The 27476-nt window shown below is 47.7% G+C and overlaps 11 protein-coding genes across 11 annotated transcripts, besides 3 other annotated features; 5 read left to right on the top strand and 6 right to left on the bottom strand.

Annotated features, from left to right (window-relative positions):
• Window position 1: 1 nt before the first annotated feature.
• An06g01080 (uncharacterized protein) lies at window positions 2–2492 on the top strand (the record flags this gene model as incomplete). The annotated part of the gene is made up of 4 exons (XM_059748049.1): window positions 2–78; window positions 129–1289; window positions 1342–1560; window positions 1610–2492. Coding segments are annotated over 4 exons (2340 nt in total), but the record flags the coding sequence as incomplete, so codon positions are not given.
• Window positions 2493–3499: 1007 nt separating this feature from the next.
• Window positions 3500–4741, top strand: An06g01070 (uncharacterized protein; the record flags this gene model as incomplete). The annotated part of the gene is made up of 1 exon (XM_001390897.1): window positions 3500–4741. The coding sequence occupies one exon, from the start codon at window positions 3500–3502 to the stop codon at window positions 4739–4741; it is 1242 nt and encodes a 413-aa protein (XP_001390934.1).
• Window positions 4742–4972: 231 nt separating this feature from the next.
• An06g01060 (uncharacterized protein) lies at window positions 4973–6262 on the bottom strand (the record flags this gene model as incomplete). The annotated part of the gene is made up of 2 exons (XM_059748048.1): window positions 4973–6041; window positions 6228–6262. 2 exons carry the CDS (start codon window positions 6260–6262, stop codon window positions 4973–4975), a joined length of 1104 nt encoding a protein of 367 aa, XP_059600795.1.
• Window positions 6263–7395: 1133 nt separating this feature from the next.
• Window positions 7396–8420, top strand: An06g01050 (uncharacterized protein; the record flags this gene model as incomplete). Its single annotated transcript, XM_001390895.3, has 3 exons — window positions 7396–8105; window positions 8180–8254; window positions 8324–8420. The coding sequence occupies 3 exons, from the start codon at window positions 7396–7398 to the stop codon at window positions 8418–8420; spliced, it is 882 nt and encodes a 293-aa protein (XP_001390932.1).
• Window positions 8421–9058: 638 nt separating this feature from the next.
• On the bottom strand, window positions 9059–9750 carry An06g01040 (uncharacterized protein; the record flags this gene model as incomplete). The annotated part of the gene is made up of 3 exons (XM_001390894.3): window positions 9059–9315; window positions 9413–9505; window positions 9594–9750. The coding sequence occupies 3 exons, from the start codon at window positions 9748–9750 to the stop codon at window positions 9059–9061; spliced, it is 507 nt and encodes a 168-aa protein (XP_001390931.1).
• Window positions 9751–10566: 816 nt separating this feature from the next.
• Window positions 10567–13314, bottom strand: An06g01030 (uncharacterized protein; the record flags this gene model as incomplete). Its single annotated transcript, XM_001390893.3, has 6 exons — window positions 10567–11508; window positions 11566–11911; window positions 12177–12249; window positions 12453–12504; window positions 12695–12716; window positions 13247–13314. The coding sequence occupies 6 exons, from the start codon at window positions 13312–13314 to the stop codon at window positions 10567–10569; spliced, it is 1503 nt and encodes a 500-aa protein (XP_001390930.3).
• Window positions 13315–14452: 1138 nt separating this feature from the next.
• Window positions 14453–15363, top strand: An06g01020 (uncharacterized protein; the record flags this gene model as incomplete). Its single annotated transcript, XM_001390892.1, has 2 exons — window positions 14453–14606; window positions 14666–15363. The coding sequence occupies 2 exons, from the start codon at window positions 14453–14455 to the stop codon at window positions 15361–15363; spliced, it is 852 nt and encodes a 283-aa protein (XP_001390929.1).
• A 1574-nt stretch (window positions 15364–16937) lies between these two features.
• Window positions 16938–17569, top strand: An06g01010 (hypothetical protein; the record flags this gene model as incomplete). Its single annotated transcript, XM_059748047.1, has 3 exons — window positions 16938–17072; window positions 17193–17330; window positions 17429–17569. 3 exons carry the CDS (start codon window positions 16938–16940, stop codon window positions 17567–17569), a joined length of 414 nt encoding a protein of 137 aa, XP_059600794.1.
• A 1497-nt stretch (window positions 17570–19066) lies between these two features.
• An06g01000 (hypothetical protein) lies at window positions 19067–20005 on the bottom strand (the record flags this gene model as incomplete). The annotated part of the gene is made up of 4 exons (XM_001390890.3): window positions 19067–19390; window positions 19442–19614; window positions 19678–19864; window positions 19925–20005. 4 exons carry the CDS (start codon window positions 20003–20005, stop codon window positions 19067–19069), a joined length of 765 nt encoding a protein of 254 aa, XP_001390927.1.
• A 2430-nt stretch (window positions 20006–22435) lies between these two features.
• Window positions 22436–23890, bottom strand: An06g00990 (uncharacterized protein; the record flags this gene model as incomplete). The annotated part of the gene is made up of 1 exon (XM_001390889.3): window positions 22436–23890. One exon carries the CDS (start codon window positions 23888–23890, stop codon window positions 22436–22438), a length of 1455 nt encoding a protein of 484 aa, XP_001390926.3.
• Window positions 23891–24412: 522 nt separating this feature from the next.
• Window positions 24413–24427: a sequence feature (Short protein (An06g00980, CAK39172.1) was converted to a misc_feature.).
• A 32-nt stretch (window positions 24428–24459) lies between these two features.
• Window positions 24460–24498: a sequence feature (Short protein (An06g00980, CAK39172.1) was converted to a misc_feature.).
• A 50-nt stretch (window positions 24499–24548) lies between these two features.
• Window positions 24549–24551: a sequence feature (Short protein (An06g00980, CAK39172.1) was converted to a misc_feature.).
• Window positions 24552–24848: 297 nt separating this feature from the next.
• On the bottom strand, window positions 24849–26024 carry An06g00970 (uncharacterized protein; the record flags this gene model as incomplete). The annotated part of the gene is made up of 3 exons (XM_001390887.1): window positions 24849–25563; window positions 25620–25860; window positions 25916–26024. The coding sequence occupies 3 exons, from the start codon at window positions 26022–26024 to the stop codon at window positions 24849–24851; spliced, it is 1065 nt and encodes a 354-aa protein (XP_001390924.1).
• Between the last annotated feature and the right edge of the window lie 1452 nt (window positions 26025–27476).

The raw sequence follows: 27476 nt of genomic DNA, 5'->3' as shown, positions 1-27476 counted from the left end.
CACTAAGAGCGATAGTGTGACGGGATTAATTGGAGCTCAATCGATTAGCTCTTCAATTGACTCTCAACCAAGCACGACGTAAGTGTTCTTTGACCTATTCACTGGGAACCGATCCTGACTCTACTCAGTCAGGAAGTCCTCTCTGGCCTACTCCTCTCCCTGCCGTGGATCATTCTTTCCTGGTACCACCAACAACATGCGCTTTGGCAGACGACGTTTTCGACAAGCGATGAGACCGCTGCATCTAGCTTAGGAAGCGAACTCTTAGAGCAGGCTGCCAGCAAAACCTCCATGCTGACCGCCGTCACAATGATTGTATATGGGTGTGGGCAATTATTTCGATCGATTCAACGAGGAGGGAGTGACTCGGAGGTTACACTGCCTCGAATGAGCTCCAGTGCGGCAAGCGCTGCTTTGCTCCGGGTGTCTTCTGTCGCATTGCCGATATATGCGACATTGAAGGTGGGAGGGTTCCTTGTCGCATGCGGCTTGTTACTTCCTGTAGCGTCAGGTTTGCCGACCGTCGTTCAAGGCTATGGCCTTCATAGCAGTGCACAGTCCCGGCTCAGCCAAAAGAAAGTAACGGCCATGCTTCTCGTCACCATCATTGCTCTGAGCCTTTGGGGTATGAATGCGACGCGAGACCCCCACCCATACCTGGGCTATGTCTCTCTGCTCACGTCGGTCTTCGTTCTTCGGCTCCCCTTTTCTGGGACTCCGTCCGTTTCTGCTGATCTTGATTACTTGACGTCCAATGGCGCAGTATCCCAGAAACAATCTACAAAGCAGGACTCGGGCAAACTTTCGTCTAGTGATTCAATCCTGGCTGTCCTTTCAGGCATTATCCTGGCACTTGTTACTGTTGTTGTTTCTGGCAATGTGTCCCTAAAGGCTTCCAACATGATGTACCAACTCGCAGCTGCTGGAGCACTTGCAATAAGTCTCATATTCGTTTCCCCTTCCCATCTACGCTCACCACAAAAGATTGGTCTTATGATCGGTGTCGGAGCTGCCGCGCTCTTAAGCTCGCCGCCGCTGCAAGAAAAAGTCCACCTAGCTTATGTACCTCGCGCCATTGCAACTGCCGCCTCGTTCCTTGCTGCCAGATTCGATGACAGACAGTTGCGCCTTTCGCAACACTCTCATACCCATAATCACCATCATCATGCTCACTCTGGAGCTGATGCTACGAAGATAACGAGGCTCATCATCCAGTACAGCGAGCCTTATCCCCTTTTGTACAGTATTCTCAAGGAAAGCGATTCACGACGTATCTTCTACTTCATGAGGTATTTCATTCGTCGCCTTGTATTTGAGGTAGCATGACACTAACTTAACTAGTCTTAATTTTGCCTTTATGCTTGTTCAGCTGTCCTATGGATTTATGACTGGATCCCTGGGTCTTCTTAGTGACAGTATTCATATGTTCTTCGACTGCTTAGCGCTCGTGGTTGGTCTTTGTGCTGCTGTCATGAGTAAATGGCCCCCGAGCTCTAGGTTCCCCTACGGATATGGCAAAGTCGACACGCTTTCTGGGTTTGCCAACGGCATCTTCCTTATGTAAGTGCTGCTAGTAAGCACTTTGGATGACCATGCTAACAGTACATAGGATCATCAGCATTGAAATCATCTATGAAGCTGTCGAGCGACTTTCATCCGGCAGTCAGATGCATCGTCTCGGCGAACTACTGGCGGTAAGTGTTGCGGGTCTTCTAGTCAACCTTGTCGGAATCATGGCATTCGATCATGGACACGCGCACGGCCACGATCACAGTCACGGGCACTCGCACGGAAACGAGAACATGCACGGCATTTTCCTACACATTCTCGCCGACACTCTTGGCTCCGTGGCCGTTGTGATCTCGACCATCCTCGTGCACTACTCTGGCTGGCCAGGGTTCGATCCAATCGCCTCTTGTCTCATTGCAATCTTGATTTTTGCCTCGGCAATCCCGCTTGTCAGCAGCACTGCGAAGACCCTGCTGCTCACCCTGCCAGCTGACATTGAATACAATGTCCGCGAAACCCTTGCTGGCGTTAGTACTTTACGGGGCGTTGTCGGGTACACCGTCCCAAAGTTCTGGCTGGACGATACGGGGAAGGAATCCGGCCACCACCACCATCATCATCACGACGACCATGCTCATGCTCATGCTCATGCCCATGCTCATGATCATGGATGCAACCACAGTCATAGCCATAGCCACGATCACGATCACGATCATGCTCACGACCACGGCCATACTCACAGTCATGACCACAATTCCCACAGCCACGATGATCACGATCACGATCACGATCACCATGACACGCATACCCCCAACGTCCTCGGCGTAATCCACGTCATCGCCTCTCGCAGCTCCGACCTCGAAGATGTCCGCCAACGCACCGTGGACTACCTCCGCGAGAAGGGCATGGACATTCTCGTTCAGGTCGAACGCGAAGGAGACGGCCGTTGTTGGTGCGGTGGCGGCGGGAATAAGCATTCTTGATTGCGTTGCTTCCCTTTTTTCTATCCTTTTCTAATACATACTATTGACCTCTTGGCTAAGCTAGGTAGATAGATTTGACGGCCTGAATGGAGTCTTTTCTTTCTCTCATTTCATTCTCCATTCTTCTCCTTTCCTCCGGCTGATAATATATGTATAGCTTGTCTAAGTAAATAAATAATCAACTGAAGTAATGTAGATTAGTTATAGTTCCTTTTCCTGATCAGTGTAATAATAGTAGATAATGGTAATATTACCCGTGTATATCTGTGCACTTGAAGGGATGTTGGTACCACCAAACTATGCTCAATGAGACTAAACTTCAGAGGAGGAAAGTGGTCTGATCATCCATCTACCAAATCATCATGACTAATGGAGAAAATGTTTCCAATAGAAAGTCACGGACATTCTCAGTAGTATCCTCAGGGCTTGGTAATGGACTCACTCTGCGTGCCGTAGCTTACATTGAACACCGGTGATTTCTACTACTGGACCCAACAACTACAGGGATTTATGTTACACCTGTGTCTCATCACAAGGATCTAGTACCACGGATTATAGGACTCGCACTTCATACGAGTAAATATTAGACATGATTGCTGGGAACTTAAGGCAACATTTGTTCTGGACTGAACTGAAGTTATGTAATCGATTATTATATTTCTGGTGAGAAGCCTCGAGGATTCAAGTTGTAGTTTTCTGTTTGAATCTAGGATCAGGTCAGAGACCGTTGACTAGCGAGATAATAGAAGGTATGGGGAGCCTCTACGGCCTTATAATCAGCCGAGGATTCTTGCTTTGGCCGGTAGCACTGCGTTGCACTCTCGCTCCGGTGTGGTAGTGCGTGATCGCTGGTGTTGGTTGCGGTGGAGTGTAACATGTGACGATGATGGGGTGTATATAGTAACCCTTCGGGTGGTTTTGTACAGGTTTCCCATGACGAGGCGACTACCTGGTAGCACCCCACCCCTTCTCTTTATCTCTGAAATATACTTGTACAGCCCTTCTCTATGCCAGGTCCGGACCTCGCGCCGTATCAGGATGAGGTTAAGAGGATCGGTTATGCAACATCTTACGAGAGACAGACCGTCCTCCTGACGGGCAGCACGGGCTCACTGGGAGGATGTATTCTGTATAAGCTGGCAGTGCAGCTTCCGACGCGGAAGATATTTGTTTTGATCCGTGGGTCGTCGGAGTTGGCTGTGAAGAAATGGAAGAAAACCATGCCGGATCATACTCAGGCGATTCTGAACTCGAACAGGATTCATTACATAGTCGGGGATATTAGGAAGTCGAACTTTGGGATTGAGGACGTGATGCTGAACCGATTACGTGAAGAGGTCACGCTGGTTATACATGCAGCTGCGAGAATCAAGCTGGATGCGAGCATCTCCGAAGCATTAGAGAACAACTGTCTGCCCGCCTTAGAATTGGCTGCGATGGTTTCGCGGTTTCGTCGACTGAGGCTGTTCATCCAGATCTCCACTGCATATGTGAACAGCTTTTTGCCAGACGGTTATGTGGGTGAGCGACTGTATCCCATTTCAGATGACGACCCAGAGGACGAATTGGCAACCATACAAGCAACTGGTCATTCTCCCTATACGGATCGCTTCTCGTCATCTTATACCCATGCAAAGCATCTAATGGAGCGCTTGACGTTCAAGCGGTACCCGATGCTCCCGGTGTTGTTTGTCCGTCCGACCATCTTTGGACCGGCCGTCAGACACCCATATCCGCTGTACGGACCCGAAGATTCGACGCCCCTGACGAAGTTCTCTACACTATACTTTTCGGACCAGGGAGGTACCCAGATATGGCACGCCGCAGAAGGGTATACAAGTGGTCGAAATATCTTGGATGAGATCCCAGTTGATTTTGTCGCCAATGCGTGCCTTCTGCATGCAGCGGCGGGGACGCAGGGGATCGTTCATATTGGATCTCAATTATATGTGAGCCATACGTTCGACGAGATCCTGGCTATATGCAGGGAGAATGCCCCGGAGGAGATTCGGCATGAGCTACCAAAAATAATATTCGTGCAAGACCGAAGTATCCCACAGCATATCTTGGCAGAGCTTGTCAAGGTGGGCACACGCAACTGGGTCTTTGATTGCGGGCGATCATACTGGCTGAAGCAACTCGGAGGTCCCCTGAGCTTAGCGATCTGTCAACTTGATTCTGAACGGCTTGCCTCAGCACGGACGAAGGAAGCTTATGAAAAGGTGCTGAGGAGGATGGGAAAGCTTTGAAGAGGCGCCTGTGCATTATTTTGAGATAGTCATTTGCATTACCTGTTATTTATACGCGATGTCCTTGTTGTGTTTTAGTCTGTGCTGATAGACCCGTGTTCATCCATACGCTGACCAGCGCGCATATCATGGGAAGCTCTTGCAAACCTTGTCGGTTCGGAGCTCGTGCAGAACACGTTAATCCGGTGAAAACTGGGGCAATAATGCACCAACAGATCCAATGTATGTACCTCAAAGTCCTATTTTACGTTGTGGCCACTGCAATGCCCCTTCCCACCGCACGTCGCAGGGACGAAGCGCATTCAGCAGCTCCGAAACCAGAGCTTTTCCAGAATTCTTTGCCCACCATACTTTCCCATCAAGCTCATGGAGGAGAGCACCCCAGTGCATGAGAACTAGCAGTGCGAGAGTTTGACGGCATCTCAGAGCATGGACGAACTTTTTATCAACTGTTGCAACCCATGCGAGGATGGAAGCCGCGTCTCGGGCATGGTTGTATCTGCAGAAACAACGGCGTAGAAGGGCTATTGCATCTTTGATAATGTGATGCTGCTCAGCATTGTCGGTAGCAAGCATGTCATTGTTCAAGGCTGTTAATCGATCCAGTGCAGCCTCGATTTCACTGTCTAGTATGGAAAGCTGATTTTCCCAGAAGCCTCTCCGGGAAGTGAACACCTTTCCTTGAAGCCAAGGACGACTGATGGTAAAGATCTTACTGACACCGTGCAGCAACTCGAAAACGACAATAATATTTTCGGTCATGCTTTGACTCTCTTCTCGTGCAACAGCCGATTGTGGTAATGTTATGCCAATAACAGTTATAATGACCGAGTGAGTTAGGACTGCGTCACAATTGGCTGGATTAATATTATCAATTGCATGGCGAAAAGGTGCAAATGCAAGATTGTGGTACTCCAGAGCTGTGTCAATATAGGAGAGTGCTTCTGGTGGATCAAGTGTCGACGCGATATGGAGCGATGCAACCGCTAGTATCCCGCTCATGAGGAAGTCGTGCTGCAAAGCTTTGCGAGGGATAACATACTGCCATTCGTGGTGGTCTGTTGGTTCATTGCAAAGGCTTTGATAGGTCTCCGTGGAAAACTTGTGCATTAGCTCAAGCTCCCGCAGGCAAGCAAGGTTTGGAGGTGAAGATCCATGGCGGGAGAAGGGCTGGTTGGCATGAAGTGTTGCATCAGAGGGTGCTACTAATCTGGCGGACTGCAAAGGAGCAGGACTTGTCGATAGTGTAGTCTCCTTGCGTGCCGCGGGGGTCTTATAATAAGTACATGCCAGCTCCCGGCTAATGCAATTGGAGCATGGTGGGCCTCGTTCATCGCACTATAGCCGTTAGAAGAGTGCTGCAAGGATGACAGTGAATTAGACGGGTATTGAATAGTTCCAGAACTGGACAGTTTTCGGCTAATCAACACAGGCGTAATCCAGGAGATACGGGATATGATAATGTATGAAACTGGACGGTGCTTACCTTGACGCGTCTCTTCTTACACTGGTCACAGCCATTGCGCGACTTGGTATGGGTCCTTCTGGGCGGCATTTCCCCTCAACTTGTACCCACTATTCTCATATCTTGCGAGTTCAGCCGTGTTTCTGATATGGAGCATATCGGACGCTTATTTGCCGGCGGATATCGTCATCTGCTCAACGATAGAATAATTCCTGTGGATGGATGAGAACTACTAAGCGGCTCCACGTGCCGCCGCGGGGTGACTATTTCTCCGTGTCACGTGATAGAGGAACATCGAAACCATCCACAAGCACCGATGTTCCATTAAGCTATGAGATTTACTGGGGTTAATGCAAGCTGGGGACCGGCATCCCGAGAGCTGCTGCAACTATCTACAGAGAAGAGTTGTTTCATCTTTGGCTGTTTTGTCTCTCCAACCAGCAGCAAAAGGGGCGCAATGATACAGGTGGAGTCGTGAGTCCCCACAACGGCCGCTATCAAGTCGGTTAAATGAATGCTTACTGAATCATCATCATCTCCAGGCACGGTTTATCTATGTCGACGACCTGGGGTCGAATGAGCGCGGAAAAAAAATCAATCGGCTCATTGATGATGAGAAACGGATGAGTACCTTGAACAGATCCAGGGGACACGAGCTTAACATGAACCCTTCTGCGATGAACAAATCGCATGGCCGGAGAAATGCCCTTGTCGGCGATAACGGTCGAACCAACGGATATGGCCGGTGGAGTAGTGCGAGAACGAAAACGAGAACGAGAACGAAAGCGAACCAATCGGCGTTGCCATGACTTGGATTTTTTTTATACACGACCGATCCACCAGGAAGAGGACCGTCTCCAGGACCCGGCAAATCGGGATAAAGAACGGGTCGACTATAAATTTTATTCGACTGTCTTATATTAATAGGTCTGATCCCCATCAGGCTGACATACAATATGTGCGCGCATCTGTCAGGGTCGGAGCTGGCTTCATCTTACATATCTGTTTCTTTCTTTCCCTCGTTTCCTACTTTGCTTGCATATATTGCATAGTATATTGCATATAGACCTATTCATAGCGGCTTGTTGCTTTCCTTTCGTTTCTCCCACCTATATCGAATATCTCTTCGACACCCACACCAATACACGAACACTACTACGACCACCAAAACCAGAGGAAAACCATCACCATGAGCCTCACTTGCACGCACGTCACACCAGAATGTCCCGTCACGGCGACAACATATGGCTACTATCCCAACCTAGGCGGTAATATCTTTTTCGCCGTCTACTTTGGCCTACTCGGCACCCTCCAACTTGGTCTCGGCGTCTACTACCGCTCCTGGACCATGTTGATAGCGATGGTAATCGGCGGATACATGGAACTAGCAGGATACATCGGCCGAATCTTAATGAACCATAATCCCTGGGACCAAGGCGGCTTCAAACTGCAAATTGTCTGTCTCGTGCTCGCCCCGACCTTCATCGCCGCCGGTATCTATCTCACCCTGAAGCACGTCATCCTCTCCTTGGGCCCAGAACACTCGCGTCTCAAGCCCCGGCTCTTTACCTGGATCTTTATCAGCTGTGATGTCGGATCGCTCATTCTCCAGGCCGCAGGTGGTGGTGTTGCCGCTGCAGCGGGCAGCGAGAATCAGAATATGCTGAAGGTGGGCGATGATATCATGGTGGCGGGTATCGCCTTCCAGGTGGGCACGATGTCGGTTTGTGGTCTGTTGGCGCTGGATTTCTTTATCCGCGTTGTGAGAAAGGGACCCGGTTTGGGCGGCGAGAAGTATATTGATGAGAATGGGAATCTCACTGGGCCGAAGCACCTCAGGGTTGTTGTTTGGGCGGGCATCGTGGCTTACTTTGCTACTTTGATTCGGTGTATTTATCGGTAAGTTCCCTCTCTACTTCAGCGCTCTCAAGCTACGGACGATACAATGTACTAACATAGTTTGCCGTGGGTAGTATTCCCGAAATGGCCGGTGGATGGGGTAACCCGCTCATGCAGAAGGAGAATGAATTCTTGGTTTTGGATGGAATGTGAGTATTCCTTTTGTTTATGTTTTCCCTTCTATGTCATGAATCCAGACGTACTGATTAGAGTTTTAGGATGATGGCCATCGCCGTGAGCTGCCTTACCTACCTTTACCCTGGATTCTTCCTGCAATCTATCCGGAAGGGTATGAAGAAGACTCCGAAGGCCTAGGTTATAGACAATATTTCATATTCTATTGTATATTTATATATGCATAGCACATTCAATAGATACCCGTTTTACTATCGCTGGAGTTATGACAATATGTTACTACTGCGGTATCCTCAGTATGGTTATACGACTATAGTCTGATATGACACAGTAATACTTGAGCAACCAACAATCAGTGTTTGTCGTGTATATATTCCTATACCACAAGTATATTCACTGGGAAAGGAAACCTGCCTACACCCAAAAGGATATACAATCAAAGCTGAACAGCGCATGACAACGATCAAACGAGTGCAATGATAGGTTGAAATAGAAAGAAAGGAAGCCAAGGAAAGTCAAGTAAGCAATTGAACTAAACTCCGTCTTAGACCAATCAACAGCTCGAAAAGAAGCAAACTCCCCGTATCAACAGCAACAAATGTCAGTTGAAAAATGCATATCATCCGGTAAGTAAATAGATAGACCATCAGCCGAATCAACCGCACCAAGCAGTCCTTCTATCATGCAACCAACAACACAAAGAAAAAGAAACCATAGTGACCCATTTCCGTCTCCGTTCCATGTAAATCATATCATACCACCACTGAGTAACTGAACTCACGGTATGAAAAAAGTAGATAAGGGAAGGAGGAACTCATTTACTCCTCTCCCAAACTATCCCGTACGCACTTGCGCACCTTCTTCTTGAACTCTTTCGGGTCTTCCCGCCATAACCGCGCGGCCTCGACATTGGCGGGACTTTCATCATTGGGGCTGGAGAGCATGGAGATAACGGAGAGGAGGATCGTCTCGGGCGTTTGCACGGGGGACCAGCGCTCGGCGGCGGATTCGTATCCGTACTTGTCTTCCTCCGGGGGATGGAGGATGGAGATGCAGACGTCGCCGTTGGGGTAGACTATATGATTGTAATGAAGAAAATCAGTATTCTGTGATTGTCTTGTGCCTTGGTGGAAGAGGAAGTTCAAGGGAGGGGAAAGAAGAGTGAGACGTACTGTTAGGATGGTACAGAGGCGTCTCGAACTTCATTTTCGGCGGCATGTGAGGGTAGTCAGGAGGAAACGAGAGACGAGCGCGGAAGAAACCACCTATTATTCGCCTTTAGTCAGTAAAAGGGCTCTTGAGGAAGACGTGAAGATGCTCATTCAGGCTTTCTCCCACCCAAACTTTACTCACCGCCGTACAACTTGACATCATCGGAGATCATAAGCATGACCTCCCATTCAAAGACATTGTTATCGACCAATCCGCAGCTAATCCCGGGAATGTCCTTGTCCGACTGCATTTGCTGCAGTTGGCGGGAGAGCATGCGGCCTGCTGCTGTTGTGGCCATGGTGGATAGTGTATACCGGAGAGGGGTAAGGAGGGGAAGAGGGGCGTTGAGCCGATGCTACGATGAGGGGACGCAAAGCGGGTTGGATGGTGAGGAGAGAGGTGACCCTCGATATAGTAGGGAGGTGGCCAAAGGGGAGAAGAGTAGTAGAAGAGAAAAAGGTGAATAGGAGGGACTATTACCCTGAGGGTGATCTAACACAGGGAACAACTGACCAGGAGGTAAGGTAAGTAGACCGAGGGTCACGAAGAGACTGGCAGTTGATGATGGGAAAGAATCGCTGCCGGGCGGTGAGTGGCGGGCGGGGCGGGCTGCGATAACAACGCAAATGGTGCGCCTCGGTGGCGTTGTACTGCTACTACTAGTAGCTGTGAGTACCTGGCGGGTATGGCTAGTCCAGTCCAGTCCAGCCCATGATATGTGACTGGTCAAAGGCAAGTCGAGGATGCTGCAGTAGACCGGTGAAGATGGTAGCCTACCCTATTGGGAACTCTCCCTGTCCTGTATGTAATCCAGTCCTGGCCAGGTGAGGGGATAACGCTTACTCATTCGGACCTCTGCAGGACAACCCCGAATCTCATAAGCCCCCCCTCATGCGTCACACGCCATGCTTATCCCTGCCCGAGGTAACCGGAAGGGCGAACAAAGAAGTCTAGGAGATAGTACACAGGATCAAACTACGTCATATATGGAATATGGAGTATCATGTACGCGCTATATTTAACGCTAGGGCATATGTATAGATTCATGCGAAAGAGCAGAGTCGTAGCTGGTTGATTTTGGATCTGTACACATATCAAGGCATTCGGGCTATAGCTAAGCGTTGTTCCCAACGAAGCCATAGGTCACCGCTCCAGCCCAAACCTGTACAATCAGCAGAGTGGTGAAGAACACGGCCACGGCAACCTCAATAGCGAATCCTTTGCCGATGGCCTTGACGAAGCGAAGCAAAGCGGGCCGGTCGAAGGTCTTCCAAGCATCCATGATGCTCAGCTTGCCGCTGCCCCCGACAATGGCGGGGGAGACCTTGCCCCCGAAGGAACGATCGAAAGGCACAATGGACTCATCCTCCTCAGGAAGCATAGACGCAGCCACGCGGATGAAGATAGCCCGGGCAGGGATAGACACCACGAAAGAGAGAAGAGCAGGCAGGGAGACGAGCGTAGCAGCGCCTGCGAGAGTTTTGGCTGGGGAGTCACCACCGGACGGGTTCTCAATGTTCTTGAAGCCGTTGCAAGCGCTGATCAGGACCAAGGGAATGTAGTATGCAGCATTGGTAACGGCGTGTTCGAAAGCAACAACAGGAGCGATCTTCTTCCAGGCATCAAAACCGGGGATCCGCTGGTAGAAACGTTTGGGGGAAGGCTCGGAAATGACAATGTGGACCCACGCCAGCTGCAGGTTGGCCAATGCGACGCTGGAGATCATGCCAACAATGAACTGAGAGAAAAATGCGTTGAAAGAAAATGGCATGATCGAGAAGACCAGTCCTTGTGCGATACCATAAGTGACGAGCATGCTCAAGCCACGGAAGCGGGAGAGGAAACCGGCACGGGCACGGAGGTGCTGAATCGTGGTGCGTAGTTTGCTGGTTATGGGCATCGGAGGGGGAGCTTCGATCACAGGCTCGGCATCGGGCTCGTTCGCATCAACAGGCTTGTTGGCGTCAAGGTTGCCATCAATTCGGACATAGACATCGGGGTTGGAATCCTCGATGGCGGCGAGGGTCGGGACTAGCATTCCATAAGTGTACTCCACCTGAGACTACGCGTCAGTGTCCGTCGATAATCAGCTCATAAGCGGCATGCAGCTTACCGAGAACCCGATAGCGATAAAGGCCAGGACCGTGAAGACGAACAGAGCCGACAGCCATCCTGCGAAATGGATGGTGGGTTGGTTCGGGGTAGGCTGCTCCAAGGCGGCCTCCACACCTCGACGGACGAGGGAAGAGATGGTCATGGTTGTGCTGAAATCAAGGGAGAAGATATGACAGTCGAAAAGGGCCGATGGATTTGATGGATGCGATACTGAAGAACGGCCAGTCGGATGGGAATAAAGCAGCGAGGATGACGAGGAAGCAGAGGAATAAATGGGAGAAGGCTCGCCCTCCAGGATCAGGCGGCAACGAGCAATTGCAGGCAGTAACAGGGCTATTTTGGGACTAGCTACAAAGTAACTGGGCGGCTGCTCGTAATCACGCCTGCTGAAGTGGGGACCCGCGTCACCCGCCGCCAATAAGAAGGCTGCTGACTGTTGGCGCTACTCCAAGTCGGGGCTTTCTTTGCCCGGACGCTATCATTCCCCGATCCGAATGCAGTTCTTTTCTTCTACTAAGTACGGTCCATTGGACCCTGGCTTCGCCGTTATCACGAACTGGTGTTAGTGTGGTCTATCTGGACCAGTAACGAAAGACCCCCGTGCAAAACCTGGCAGAAAAGGGGCACTTCAGATTATTGCGTTCGGGATAAGGTGCACAAGTCGGCATATCCTTCTTGTAATCTATCAAAACAATATAGGTTTCAGCCACAGTGTTTCAATCAACTATTTATACTGGCTTGGCTTGCACTGATCAACTTAGAAGGTTCTGGCGCTCGTACCAGATCATGGCCCGGATTCACAGTTATTAACATGCACCTGATCAGAGAAGGGGGTTGCTAATGCCCCAGAGGGGCTTAATATTATTGGAGAGTCTGGATACTAACCGACGAAGCGACGGCACCGATACTGACGCTGAACGGGCACTAGCCTATCGGTCTAGCGATTGAGCCAAGTCTCTTTGGATCAGAGACAGATTTTTTTTCAAAATGCATATTCCAAGCACTCGTACAGACAAGCAGGTCTGCTCTGGTCCCTTCTATCAGCCTTAACGACCTCCAGAACAGACGACAAAAAGTGTACAAGCTACACGGCGCGTGATATTACCCCACATGCACTCTCAACTTACGTGTCTCGCCATATTTACGCCGCTATATTCCGAGTTAGTTGGTAGCTACTTAATAACCGCCAAGCTTCACATGTGTTCAACTTAGCCTGAAAGTTGAGCTGATAAAGATAAGCATACGCCCAGGGTCCGCACCGGTTACTCCACTTTAATGGTTGGACTGTTGCTATAGAGCCTCTCTGGGAGGTAGCAAAATATATCTTGCCCCTTATATGTACTATGTAACATTCGAAGCTGCCATATAAGCAGCAGTTCAGGAGCCTATGCCTAGACATGAGCATGGTACTCAGCCCTATTCCATCCGTCCCTGTTTCGGCATTAGACAGATGGGCAATTAATAGATGCATCATGTGAAATGAGTATACTGAGTCTGGCCCATGTCTACCTTGAGTGTAACCGACCAGGTATCTGATCTGCTTGATAATGAATACTACAGGACCGATCTTTCCAACTTCAAATACTAAAAAGAAGTACACGAAGTGTACTTGTGACAATTAAAAGGCATTTTTCTCGCTCCAAGCTCAACGATTGACAAGTTGACCATTTTGAACATACCTCTGGGCAAGTGCACTAACTATCTGGGGTGTACGCCGGAGTTGATGGACAGCGGAGACTGAACCCATGTCGATCACCGCTTGGCCGTGTGGATGAGCATATTTATTCGTAATAGTTGTTTCAGGCACAGACACATTTGCACCACAAGGAATTATGAATAGAGTTAGTCCCCAAAGATCGCCCGTCAATGTTTCACTTCACTTGCCTCTGTAAAGTCGACAATTGGCTGGACTATTTAAAGTTGTTGTTCGATGGGACTCGTGCTCGACCGATCGGGTATAAAATACGAGAACGGAGGACGGGACAACGACGCACACCCCGGAAGTTAAATGTTAATTATTCTTATGGCTTGAGAGGTTTCTCTTATGGACAAAGAATTTGAGAATACATGTGTCCATTGGACTACAATCTCCATAGCTGGTGGATAGATCACCATAAACTTACGTTTCTAGCAAGTACTATCTACTCGCCGCTTCGACTAGCTTCAGGGCCACACTATTCACCGAGATATCCCCGCTAGGATGATATTTTTACCAACGTGGTATACCATCTGTGGGGAGCTTCTACTGTGCCGTCTTTACTAGTGGCTGGGCAACCTTGGAAAATACAGTAGCCTGTGCTCTTGGTAGCCCTGAGACGGACGGCTTTAAGGCCCTTATACGCAGGAGATTGCAACATTGAGGTACAATATTGTAGCATCGTATATATGAAGACCACTGTGGGATTCAAGTGTGATACTGTCGAGATTGGTTGTTATTTAACTATATTCAGGTGAGCTGCAATCTGAGTATGAAATAAAATTTACAAGAGAAAAGAATCACGGTAACGGTACGGTCCTAGTTGCTTTTGTGACGATTAAGGGAGATATACACTTTGAAGCTTTGACTTCTTTTCAACAGGCCAGTCACCTACTACCGTTTACCCACCGTCTTGAAGGGTCACTCTAGGGCTCTTCCATAACATGCATTGAGCTTACAATGGTAATCGTTAGAACCTAAGCCCTGTGGATCTCTTACGGACACCCCTGAGCGGAGAACGTATAGCTCCATGACATAGAACGTGCAAACTACGCAGTGGAGATCTACCTGCCCAGTGCGTAGTGCTTGGTTTATTTGCCTATTTATTTCTCTCCGCCCTGCAAGTGTTCTCTTTCCAAGCAATCCAACTTCTGCTTTCTCAGACGTCTCAAGGCCTGAAGCTTCAATCATGTCGAGTAACTACAAGCTCTATGAATATGACCCCTCTGTCGGCGCTGCTATTGTCTCTGCCGGACTGTTCGCCGCAACCTCCATGGTGCATCTTTTCCAGATGATCCGCAGGCGGACATGGTGCTTTGTACCATTTGTTCTTGGTGGATTCTGTGTGTTCCCTCATCCCCTCAAGTATTCATCACCTTGCTAATGCCTTAATTCCTTCCAGTTGAAACATTCGGATACATCGCCCGTTACTTCAGCGCCAGAGAGACCCCAGATTGGACCGTGAAGCCCTACGTCGGACAAGAACTGCTGCTTCTTCTAGCTCCGGCTCTCTTCTCCGCCTCCATCTACATGATCCTGGGCCGAATCATCCGCCTCCTCGACGGCCACACATACTCGCTAATCCGGCCATCATGGCTGACCAAGATATTCGTAACCGGCGATGTGCTCTCATTCTTCATCCAAAGTGGCGGCGGCGGCATAATGGCATCTGAGAAGACCCCCAGCAAGGTCTCCTTGGGCAATAACATCATCGTGGTCGGTCTTATCGTTCAGTTGGTCTTTTTCGGCTTCTTCATCATTGTCACTGTGGTCTTTCATCGCCGTATGGCTGCTTCGCCGACTGAAGTGTCCGTGATAATCACACAGTGGCACACCTATATGCGCATCTTGTATGCGGCTAGTGTTCTCATCATGGTGCGGTCCGTCTATCGTGTGCTGGAGTATCTGCAGGGTTCGGAGGGAGGTTTGAAACAAAATGAGATGTTCCTTTATATTTTTGATGCTCTGTTAATGTTTTCGTGTTGTGTTTTGTTCAATGTCATGCACCCGAATCGTATACTCTCAGCTCGTCCGGAGGCTTACGACAAGATGATGGAAGTGGAGGAGGATCAGGTGGAGATGCTGCGACGAAGACGTTGAGAATTTTCTCGCCTTTATTTGTGCTTATCGAATTACGATTCTCTTCTTGCTTTCTTCCTTTCGTTCCCTGTGTGCCATTATCTTATTTTCAACCTTTGGTTGTTATGCATACTGTACCATTCTTTCTCCCCCTATAATCCCTATTTTCTCAAGCTTAGTGCTCGGACCTGAATTCTCGAATTCTCGTATTTCACCGGTTCGCTCCACTTGTTTCCCTGGAAGGGGATAACGTACGAACTATCGATGGCAATATTATCCAAGGCAGATCTCGGCATCTACCTTAAGACCCTTCGTCGTAGTCGTACCCACTACCGTTTATAGTTAGTGTATTTGGAAGTGGAGCCCAGCAAAGTGATCGAGACTTAATTTCCAACGTCTACTATACTTTACTGTTTATAAATAAATTCAAATTTATGGGGATTAGGATTTGAATAGGGCACTGAAGAAGGAACGTGGCTGCCTTATTTAATTACAGTTAAAGGATGTGGGGCTTCATTCTACAGTGTACATTGCTATTCTACTCCACGGAAAGAGAAGTAGTATCCTTATACCTGGCTGAGCCCGCTATGTAGATGCTAGCTATACAAGCGCTTCATCGTCTGAAGCAAATATTGCCATGGGCGCCTTCAAATTCCTTAGGTCTCTCAATGAACACAAGTCACCCGTGAAGCAACGCAAGCTGCGATAATGGAAGGTCGTCGCTGCAGCTAAATACAATTGAAGACAACAAAAGCAAAGTGAACATATGAATTAGTGTCACAACTGGCTGACCAGTTGTCTTCAAATTACCATATTTTCGTTCATTCACCGATTTCTTGCTTCCTACATGACCGTGACACCTCCTGTCACCTAGTAGAACTGATCGCTCCTCCCGTCGATCCATTAACATTCCCAAAAGCTTGCTTCATCTGGCTTCAGTCATTCTTTCTCGCGATTTGCGCCAGTCACACCCATCAATGCAATGGATAGCACCAAGTGAGATGTCATCAACAGATGGCTAGGACTCAGGTAAGAAACCCCCTTTAATTGCTTAGAAGGAATTTCCAATACGTCTGTGGGGAGTTTATCCACCTTCTTGTTGATTCCATTACCCTGGAGAAAGTTTTCGAAGAAAGTTAATCTTTACCCCCGCTCGTGTCATGTAATCGAATGCATGGCATACTACCTATATGCTGAAGAGTCGCAGTGGACAGGCTTACCGGGCAATGAAATACATTTCTGAACTCCCGCTATCTCCCTCCTCTTCCTCCATACATTCATAGCTTTCATAAACACCATAACAACATTGCTCAATGCCCCCGAAATATGATCCCCTATCACACAACCTCCGCCTTCACTTCCTCATGAGCATAAATATTTGCAGTCCCATGAGCTTTGAAATACCGATAATCCAAGATACAAAGATACGATAATAGCCCCACAACACCACTATAACCAGTCAGTTCAATTCATCCGTCAGCACCACCATACTCCTATGAGATATAGACGGTACATAGTCAGAGACATGACAATACTCACCACAACACCAACGAGAGAATAGCCACGAAAGCACCCAACGTCTTACTAGCAGCACTATGTCCCCCGCTCGCGCCTATGATACTAATAATAAACAAGGCGAACCAAAACAACGTGTCGATGATATCCAAGATCATATTGGCCTTGAGGCTGGCCCATCGCTTGAAGCGGTCTTTGTAGGTTGTCAGGACCTGGTAGGTGAGGAAGAGGGCGGCTTTGAGGCACTGTTTTATCGATTGTGTTGTTAGTTTTACTAGTGAGCGGAGCTTTGAGAATTTGGTATGAGGAATGACAGTACCACTACTATACCCCAGATATTGGTGCGAGTCACTGGTGTGCCGGGGGTAGCTAGACGGGCGATAATGAGGATGAAGGTCAGGGCGATGAGAGATGCAATGACGATGTGGAGGCGACGTTTGAGGCGGGGGCGGTCGGTCATGTCAGTGATTCTGGTGAGATTTATCATTTTGGGTCACTGCTTGCTTTCTGTGAAGATTGCGCAGTGATATGAGGATAAGATGTCTGGATAGTAGAACTGAATAGATTGTAGGGATGGGAATCAATCACCAGCCAGACCATTGGACTTTATAAACTACCTGCTTACATGGATTTGCCATTCAATCTAGACTTAACTAAAACAACGGAACGAATTAGGCATTCAGATAAGAACAAAAATAGCTATCCACATTGAACAGTGCTTTGCATGCCATGGTGCGCAGTGGAGGGTTGAGTGGTTGGTCATCTCTCGTATCGTTTACTCACTTGAGATATAGATACGACTGCTGCCTTGCTGCCTCGGTGCCTTTGTGCCTGTGAGTGGTCCGGTCACCTGACCAGATCACTTTCCCCTTTCGAACATTACCTACCACTCTAACATTGGAATATAAGGGGCCTGTAGTAAATTTCGTATATGACAAACACAGAGGATACGCCTGTCTGATCTGTAGCAGACTGGTACTTACGAAAAACAATTATCTATTGGAGCACCAGTATTGCATCGACTCCTCTATAGCCAGTAGATTTAGTACTTCGATCTATGTCAAAGTAGCGAAGAAGCTGATCCTTAGTAGTGATTCCCATCAAGTCTATTCGAGTTCTTCTCCAGCCTCCCGAATACCAGGGTACTTTAATATGCGGTAGCGCATGCCACTTGCCGCGTTCAAGTCCTATCGCCGGAATACTATAGATCGAAGGATGAGATAAGAACAATAGTCTACTAACCTCTCAGAATTAGGATTGTGGTATGAATTCACAAAGAAGAATCTATATAGCGGTGTAAGGATTTGTATTGGGAGTCTTGCTTGACTTTGAAATAGCATGTTACTATTACTACTAGTGTGATGCACAGATATATATCCACACTGCCAAGCCCACTATTAGTACTATGAAGTTATCTTAATCACTACGAAATGAATTAAATTGATTGACGATAACCTTGTTGCAACGACCGACAAGAACAATGAATGGGATTCATGCGCCGTGCAGCGCCTTAGTTGGCCACCAGGTCATGCACTGCCGTTGACAGTAGAAGATAAATATAGTAATACTAGAAGATCCTTCATGGTCGGATCATACAGTGACTTGTTGTTGAGATGTACTGAGCTATAAATAAAAAGGATGGCGATGAACTTTCGAAACTTAGCATTTCCTACAAAGCCATAATCAGCTTAAGTCACAATCTCATCGAAATGCAGTAGTATTGAGCTTATCGCGCATCCTTTGCGTGGATGTTTACCTTCCGAGGCCCATTGCGGCAGATTGGTTGTTACACATCACATTCTGACGCCGTTCTGCATAGTCTACGTCACCACAACATGAATACCCCTCCTTATTCCAGTCTACAAGCATCGTCGCCATGTTGGAATTACTCAAGATCTATTACGCGGCTTCGTTGATGATGCTAAAAGTTTATTGACTGATTAACCGACCGAGAAAGAGTGTAATTCAACCTGGTTATCCATTAAACCATCCATAAACCCATCCATGCTGCTGCATATCCACGACCATGATCCTGGGCAGTCGGCACATTATCTACTAGTCATTAAGCTATGACCCATCCTATTAACATATACAAGCCGCAAAGAAAACGTAGAAGTCGTAAACCATGATAGTAAAACAATCCAAGTCAGGATTTCAGTCCCGTCTTGGCGCCTGGAATATCCAAGCCATCAAGTCATTCGCCAGCCACTTAGAGAAGGAACATAGCAGCGAGACCAAGGGCACCGGCAATTCCACTGCTGGCAACGTTAAGCTTGGGGGCAGCACCAGTAGTCTCGGAGGAAGAGGGAGCAGTTCCGGTCGCAGAGGAAGAGCCGCCAGAGCCGGAAGAGCCAGATCCAGAACCAGAGCCAGAGCCAGAGGTAGAGCTGCCAGAAGAGCCCGAAGTGGCACCAGAGACAGTACCGGTGCTAGTGCTGGTTCCAGTGATAGTGCTCAGAGTGGTCTGACCAGAGACAGTGCCGGTGCTAGTGCTCGTGCTGGTGATAGTGCTCAGGGTGGTCGCACCAGAAGTCTGCAAAGAATTAGCTTCAAGACGTTGGTATCACGAGCATATTAAGCTTACCGCTCCACTGGTGGTAGCGCCAGTCGTGGCACCGCTGGTGTTACCACTGTTGGTTCCAGAGGCAGACGAGGCACCACTGCCGCTAGCCGAGGAGGCAGAGGTGGTAGATCCAGCACCGCTAGCGCCGGAGCCAGTGCTAGAAGCACCAGTAGCAGAGGCAGAGTCGGAGCTGCCTGTATATTAGGTTAGTAATTGTTACCAATGGGAATCAAACTGCGTTGGAGTAAGCGACGTACCAGAGGAGGTGGGGCAAGAAGCAAGAGCCGACGAGACAACGGCGTTGGCGTCATCATTGGGGCAGGCCTGAGCGGTGCAGTCGCGAATACCGTAGCTGTAGTCGGGCTTGCTGCACAGGCAGGACAGGTCGCCGCTGGAGCAGCCAAGCTCAGAAGCCTTTCCGCTCATGTTGCTGAGACACATTTGCTAAAGACGCGCTCTGGTCAGTAAGGCGCGTCAACAACAATAACGTCAGAGTAAACATACAGCGCAGTCGCTGACGGAAACATCAGCGCTGACCATGCTGGCAGCGGCCAGAAGAGCGAGGGAGAGCGAGAAGGTCTTCATTGTGATAAGATAGAAACGTGCAAGAGCAGAAATGGAAGAGCGACGACGCGAAGAATGGGGTATCAACCGAAGAAGATGAACGCGAAAGACAGATGATGGGACTGGCTTGTTTGGAGAGATAGAAAAGGAAGAAAGAGATGGAGGGAGAGGGAGAAGAGCCGATTTAATACGGAGGCAGGAAAGAGTCAACAAGTGCAAATCCAAATTCAGGGCCCGCAGCTTCCCTTGTTTGCCGCACCGACAACTCGATTCGTTCACTTCGGCGTTTGCCGTCAATCGACTAGTCCGGAGTAGTTGCGTTGCTTGTTTTTACTTTTCTGCTTTTTTTGCTTTTCACAATTTTCATTTCATTTTTTCTGCTTGTCTCTGGTTGCTTCTGGAGTCGATCAGCAAAGGCATCAGAACCCCATCCACCAGGCTACCAGCGCGCCAACGTGGCTCAGGACACCGTCACGGGCCAGTCCATGCAGTCATGGCTGCTCCACCCTGGCCTTAATCTTGGACTAAAGGGAAGGGGCATCGTCTATCATGATCAGACCCAGACATCGTGGCTCAACTTGAATCCACTGTATCCCCTGCGTGACTCTCATAGGCTGAAGGGAAAACCCTCGCTTGCGCCGAGTGGCTGAGGATCTAGGGATTTGGAGATATCCCCGATTGTTGATCCCACTTTTACTCAACAATCCCAAGCTCCAGTCGATTAAGTTTTTTTCTTTTGCTAACCGAACTAGGGAGAAGGTGCCTTTTGTCGGTTGGTTAGTGTATCTAGTTTACTCGTATCCCGCCCATATTTGGACAGAGCTGCCGACTGACACTAGGAAAGTCTAGATCTGACGACAGAAAGATGCTAAGGCCAAGTTTGGTCGCACCACCTACGTCAGTGAGGAGGGGAATGCTGGATGCCCAAGATGTGAATACCGGCAGGCCAAGCAAGACCAGGAAGTGGGCAGAGACTGGCATAGGGCCCTTGACCGACAGGATGCAGGGGATCGACGCGATGGGGCCGATCTTCGCCGGCTCAGACGGTGATTTGTGCTTTGCTCTGCCACTAAAATCAGCCCACCGCCGGTGTGGCTGACCCTCGCCCTCTCGAGCCACATTTGGATGCCTCCGCGACAGGGCTGGGCCACTCACGACCCTGCTCGTCTCTCTAGCGTTGACGCTGGAGAAGAGTCCAGGATTGATTCGTCCATGGTCAATCAGACCGAGTACAGAGCTCTGTGTATCACGGCAACTTGGCTCGTGGTACCACAGCAACACGGTAGTCTGGTCCGATGTGGGGAAGCTGCTGAGTTTTCCGCCACCCGCTAAATTTCGATCTATTGATTGAGCGAGCTACCATTTTCCTCGGAACCGTGGGCGAGAGCCAGGACGGAAAAGCAGTTCCAGGGCGCGGCCGAAAGGAAGGCTGGATTACCCAGCCATCCTAATTACCACGGGGTGCATTGTCTGTAAGGAGAAGCGCTGTCTGCACATTCTAATTAAATGCCCAGCGTTCTAGAAGAGCACATCGAGTCGACAGAGACCTGTCGGTGCATTTGCGTGGGATGAAGTGTGCGTTGTATCATCACTTCCACTCCAGGCAGAAGGGAAGGGCTGCCCACCAGATTAACTAACTCCGCTCCGTGGAGGCGACGACCCTAGTCGGACTGAGTAAGTGTTTGAGTTGTGGCGGTGCAACAGCCCATCTTCTCTTTCTTGATTTTAGTTTTGTTTTTTTTTGTCCGGAATTCGACCGAGAAGCCCGTCCCTTCGGCGTCCTACGTCATGGGTCCCTGTGCTCAGGGCCTGTCCCCGTCCATCAATCATCGTGCATCCTCGCAAGGGCTGCGTTGGTCTTCCCCAACGTCACTTTTCTTTCATCTGCTCGTTGATGTCAGGTATCTAATTATCCCCAGTTTTTATGCAACGGCCCCATGATGCAATTAAAGGCGACCATGATCATCTAGACAGGGTTCATGGAATCTTGGCAGAATTTTCTTCGAATGGGGGTCGCAGTGCGAAATGGCTGACTGCGAAGATATTACAGTGCGTTTGCATGCATTGTGCAGTGGTTCGACTCATGAAACCGATCATTTCTATCCGAGCGCACTGGGCAAATGTGCGATTGCATGTCTCATGACTTGTGCCTTGATTCATCACACTGCTTGATGATGATTATCATCATCATCATCAGGTAAGGCGTTGGATCCGAAACAAGGTCATCGTAAAGAGATGCAGTTGGTTGCATGAACCGCGCAGTTCCCCAGAACTTTATATACAGAGACCAAACAAACAATCGAATTCGATCGGACAACTGCAATGGTAGCTTATTACATAGATCACTGTAGCGTGCATAATACACAGTAGTACCGAGTACACTAATCACAATCGATCCGGCCTGTCGCAATTTGGAACAACCACCAGTCACTAATTCCCATACAAGGACTTTCAGGAACACGTCTCCTTCGATCCTTGATAATAAGCAGCCGCTTCCTCTCCGGCAATGCGGCCAAAGACCGCGCACTCCAACAGCGACGATCCCCCCAACCGATTCTGGCCATGAAGGCCTCCGGTAATCTCGCCGGCCGCATAGAGCCCGGGAATCGGCTGCCCCTGACCGTCCAACACCTGGCTGCGCTCGTTGATCACCACGCCTCCCATGGTAAAGTGAACAACCGGCGTAACCTTTCCCACATACACCACCGACTCTGGCTTGACCTCCCTCAGCGTCCAGTTTCCGAACGACTGCCGTCCAAACTCATCCTGCTTCTTCCCAGCGACTACATCCGCATATTCCCTCAGCGTCCCCTTCAGCGCCGACATTTCCTCCATCTTCCCAACCGTCGTCTTCTTAATCAACCCCTTCCACATATAAAACTCCAAATGCGACTGTAACGCCGCTGCTGCTCCCTCATCCAGCACCAGCTTCACATCCCACTGCCTCGCCTTGGTCGGCAACTTCTTCGCCTGTGCCATAACCTCCCCCGTCACCTTCTCTCTCGTCTCCAATTCATTCACAAACCTCCTCCCGTCCCCAAGCACAAGTATACCCCCTTCCCCTCTCAACGCCTCCGCCGCCAATATCTTCACCATCGCCTCCGCTTCTTCTTCCTTCCCCCCCACAAACCCCGTCGGATGCACCTGCACCTGTTCCATATCCACCACCGCTGCCCCAACCTCCTGCAGCAAAGGCTGCGTCCCTTCGCGCTGCTCATTCGTCGATGGTATCCCCTCCAGATCGGGCCGATACTGCGCTAACAGCCCTCTCGCATCGCCTGCAAACCCTCCACTCGCAACGACGACAGGTCCGTACGCTGTCTCTGTCTTTGTTTGATTGCCCCCTTCTTCTCCATCCGTAACCGTATACTCAACCCCAACTACCCGTCCTTCCCCTCCCTCCCGTAATATCCTCGTAACCCGTCTCCCAACCTCCATCCGACAACTCTTGTCCTCTGATACCCGACCCAACAACCCCCTGATTATCTCATACCCTGGTGTTCCCTTCCCCGCGCCCCGATGCGTCCGGGATACACTATGTCCTCCGAGTCGAGCGACACGACTCAAGTCGACCCCGATGTCATCCGTAAGCCAGTATAGCGCGTCCGCGGACTTGGTTGTGAGCGTGTCGATGAGTTTCTCACGGCGGGTGCGCTCTACCCCGCTGGCGGAGGTATACGGCACTCCTGCGGAGAGGATAGTGTCGTGTTGAAATGCAGAGATGGTATCCGGTTCGAGTTGATATCGCGTCGGAGCGGCATTTATACCCGAGGAGGCTTTGATGCTATTGCCGCCGGGTTTGGAGGCGCGGTCGAGCAGGAGCACGGGGATGTGGTGCGTTAGGAGGGTGCTGGTGGTGGTTAGGCCGGCGAGGCCGGTGCCGATTACTATGGTTTGGGGGGTCATTTGGTTCCTTTGTTTCTTGATGGGTGGTGATGATGATATGGGATGGTATGGTAGTGGGTTGTAATAATAATTATAGTTGTAAGTTAGTTGTGATGGTTTGGTTGGGGGTGGTGAGGGGTTATAGTAGTAGTAACGGGATCGTATGATCTGACAAGGTGGTGGTTGGTGGTGGTGGTGGTATGTTGCGATGGGTTGTACGATCGGATATTTAGGTAAATGTAAGCCGGGGTTATTGTGATTGCAGCTAGTACAGTGAGGAACAAGGTGATTGTGATTTATTGGATGCATGTAAGTGTTGTATGACTGCTGTCATCTTGAAAAGATGGAATTCTAGAACAGCTCCGCGCAGCAGCATTACTACCTCGCCCTTCATCTGTAACCTTATTGGGTGGGTGAATCGGTGTTCTTGGAGACAACATCCGGGCACCAATTAGATTTGAGTTTTCGTGCGCTTCATACAAGTGCTTTGTAGGCAGTATGTGTTGGAAGGTGCTGAAGAGTTCTGGTTGTTTATTTATTTATTTATTCTCTATCTTTCTATTTTCTATAGTTTTTAGATTTGATCTTACTCTGTAGATATCTTCATTCTGTCCATCATTTAGGATAGTCTACATTGGTCCAAGTGTAAGATTAGTTTCTCCAAGGAGGAGCGTCTAACCATGAATACAGAGTACACTGTGGGGGTTAATTACTGGACAAACGGAGCTGACCGGGCGTATGAATGCAAAAAGAATAAGGATAGATTCTGCATCTAATATTGTACGATGAGCGACATAGGATGAGGCGATATTATACCTATCATTGAGCCACTGCATCTAAAAAATTATCACCAATTATAAAGCGCTGCAATGCAAAGACATCTCCCTGGATTCGGTGGAGAACAAATACAATTCACTGTATTCATCTTAAATTCAATGCATATTCAAAGGAATAATATTCCCAAAGTTTCACAACTTGTTCACAACTTCTGAATCTTCGACTTCGCGGGAACAAGAACCGCCACTTGACGACTGATAGCAATGAGATCCATCCTTTCATTAAAAATGAGAACCTGCATATCCATCTGGCCATTCATAATTTTCTTGCATTCAGTCCGCAGATAGAGCCATCGGACACCCTCAGGGGGAAGCTTTTGCTTGATGTCCGTAGAGAGAGTCAAGGAGACATTCAGCACTTTGCCCCGAAATTCGTTGCTGCCGTCATCATCGAGAACTCTCCAATCGCTCCGTGATTCATTGCGGGCCTTCTCCTGGCGCTTCGCAAATTCGAGCGTGGCCGCTATGCTCCCCAGCGGCAACGGCTCCCCCTCTTCATGTGGCATATAGTTCTCCTGAATAGGAAGGGCCATGTCTCCCACGAATTGTATCATGTCATTGGTCCACCTTGCCTTGCCTTGGCCGGTTCCAGAGGGCCGAGAGCCTAGTGGAAGATAGTCCCAGCCAGGTTCAACCCATTGCTCAATGTATGCGAACTCGGTGGGCAGTGCCCTCGGGATGAAGTTCTTGGCGTAAGACTGACCTCTTCGGAATCCTGTGGGGTAGAAGGCGCAGTGGTAGGAGATCCAGTTGGGGTCATTGTCTGTCTCGAGTTTCGTAAGGTCGACTGGGCAGGGCTTAGGGGATAGACGCCAATCTACTGGAAGCGTGATACCTGCGACTGATGGTTTGGTGATTCTGATCATCATGGGTATAAGCATTTGTTTCTCGTGATGTAAATACAGTCCACATACCTGATATGAGCAGAAGTGGTGAGTTTGCCATTCTGGAGTGATTCGACATAAAGGGTAGACCCTTCTTTGGAGATATGCACCTCTCGCAAGGTCAGGGTAATTGACGTTGAGGCAAATATCGGACGGTGGAAGTGAACTTCAGAGTAGCGAAGGTCAACCTGGTTCTGCAGTTCGGGGTGTTGGGAGGCATGATGGAGAGCATATTTGGTCATAATGCAGGCTGTAAATCCACCAATAATAACTATAACATAGTTAGTCTTCGCCCACAACTAGAGCCCATGCATTTCAATACATACCAGAGCCGACCGCGATATCTGAGGGAAGTTGCACGACACATTGACGCGTGCTCAAGAGCGTAGAGCCTAACGCATGGGACAGACTTGTGGGAAGTGAATCTGTTGCCATTGTTACTTCCATGACTGTCTTTTGGCCCTTTGAGACAAAACAGAGGTCGGTAAGTCGTTCTAGGCTGTCAGGTCAACAAACTGTGTAATATTCTGACTGTCTCTGACACCTCGAAGTGATAAGTACTGCAGTGAAGGAACGGGTGTAGAGAGAGGGCATGAAGGCCGAGAGTCCGGAAGTGCCTGGTTCTTATAGCTAGTAAGAGGAAACTAGATGTAGTGATAGTCACAGTTTACTGAAGTCTGTGTATTCACCCAGCTATTTGTTACACAGTTACCCCTAGTCACTGCCGCCAGTTTGGAAATTGCCTTACTTACCAATCCAGCTTGATTATAATTGGGGCTGTGTCTCTTCTTTGTTTCTGTCTGTTGGTCCAACATTGATGTTCGAATTCATCGCAAATATCACCAAAAAATAGATAATTATAAACTAGTATCCTGTATACTAATATTTAAAACTGATATTAATAAAATATTTTATTTCTAATTTTTATTTATTAATATTATATTAACTGAAACTGAAAATATTCTTATATTTTATTATTATAAAAAATAAATTATAATATTTATTTAAATTATTTATCTGTCACTCTGTTTCTTTTTTTTATAAATAAATTAAATTATTATTATTTAATATTATTATTTTAGTTTATTTCAGCTTATTTTTTCTACGTGATCTTTCAGCTGATTAATCAGTTATAAAAAAAATAGAAATTATATATTTTTATTTTATATTTTTACAGACTTAAATTTTTTATTATCTAGCAGTATAAATTAAACCTGATATTTATTATAATTATATAATTATAAAGAATATAAAAATATCTTTCAGATAATCTAAAATTAAAATATTAATAATAAAATTATTAGAAAAATAACTTATTTTTTAAGTCCTTTGAATACTATCATAAATATAATATAAATATATTTATTATAATCTAAAATAAGAAAACTAGTTAAATTCTATTTTTTAATTCTAATAATAATTAATCTTTATTACTAGAGGAGCTGGTACAATATTTTTTTATAATAATTTTAAAAATATTATTCTGATAAGATAATTTATAGATTTTATATTATTTAAAACTGAAATAAATTATATAGAAAAAACTAGCTGCTAGATATATAATTAAAAAATTATAAAATATACTGAATAACCAGTTACAAGCCTGGATAACTGAAAAAATTTATAATACTATAATAAGATTATAATATATAGAATAGAATATAAAGATCCCGGAACTGTAAATAATATTATAATTTATAATTAAATCTGAATTAATAAAGTAAATAATATATATTCTGATTTATTATATTATCTAGATTTTTATTATAAAGATTTAGATTATTTTATTTTTATTATATTTTTTTTTGAATAAATAATATAATATAATATAATTTACTGCTTTTAGCTGCTATTAAAAGTAAGATTATCAGTATCTGTATAGTATAG

This window comes from Aspergillus niger (genome assembly GCF_000002855.4).
Source record: "Aspergillus niger supercontig An06".
Taxonomy (NCBI): domain Eukaryota; kingdom Fungi; phylum Ascomycota; class Eurotiomycetes; order Eurotiales; family Aspergillaceae; genus Aspergillus; species Aspergillus niger.
This window is presented reverse-complemented; position numbering and strand designations above follow the sequence as displayed.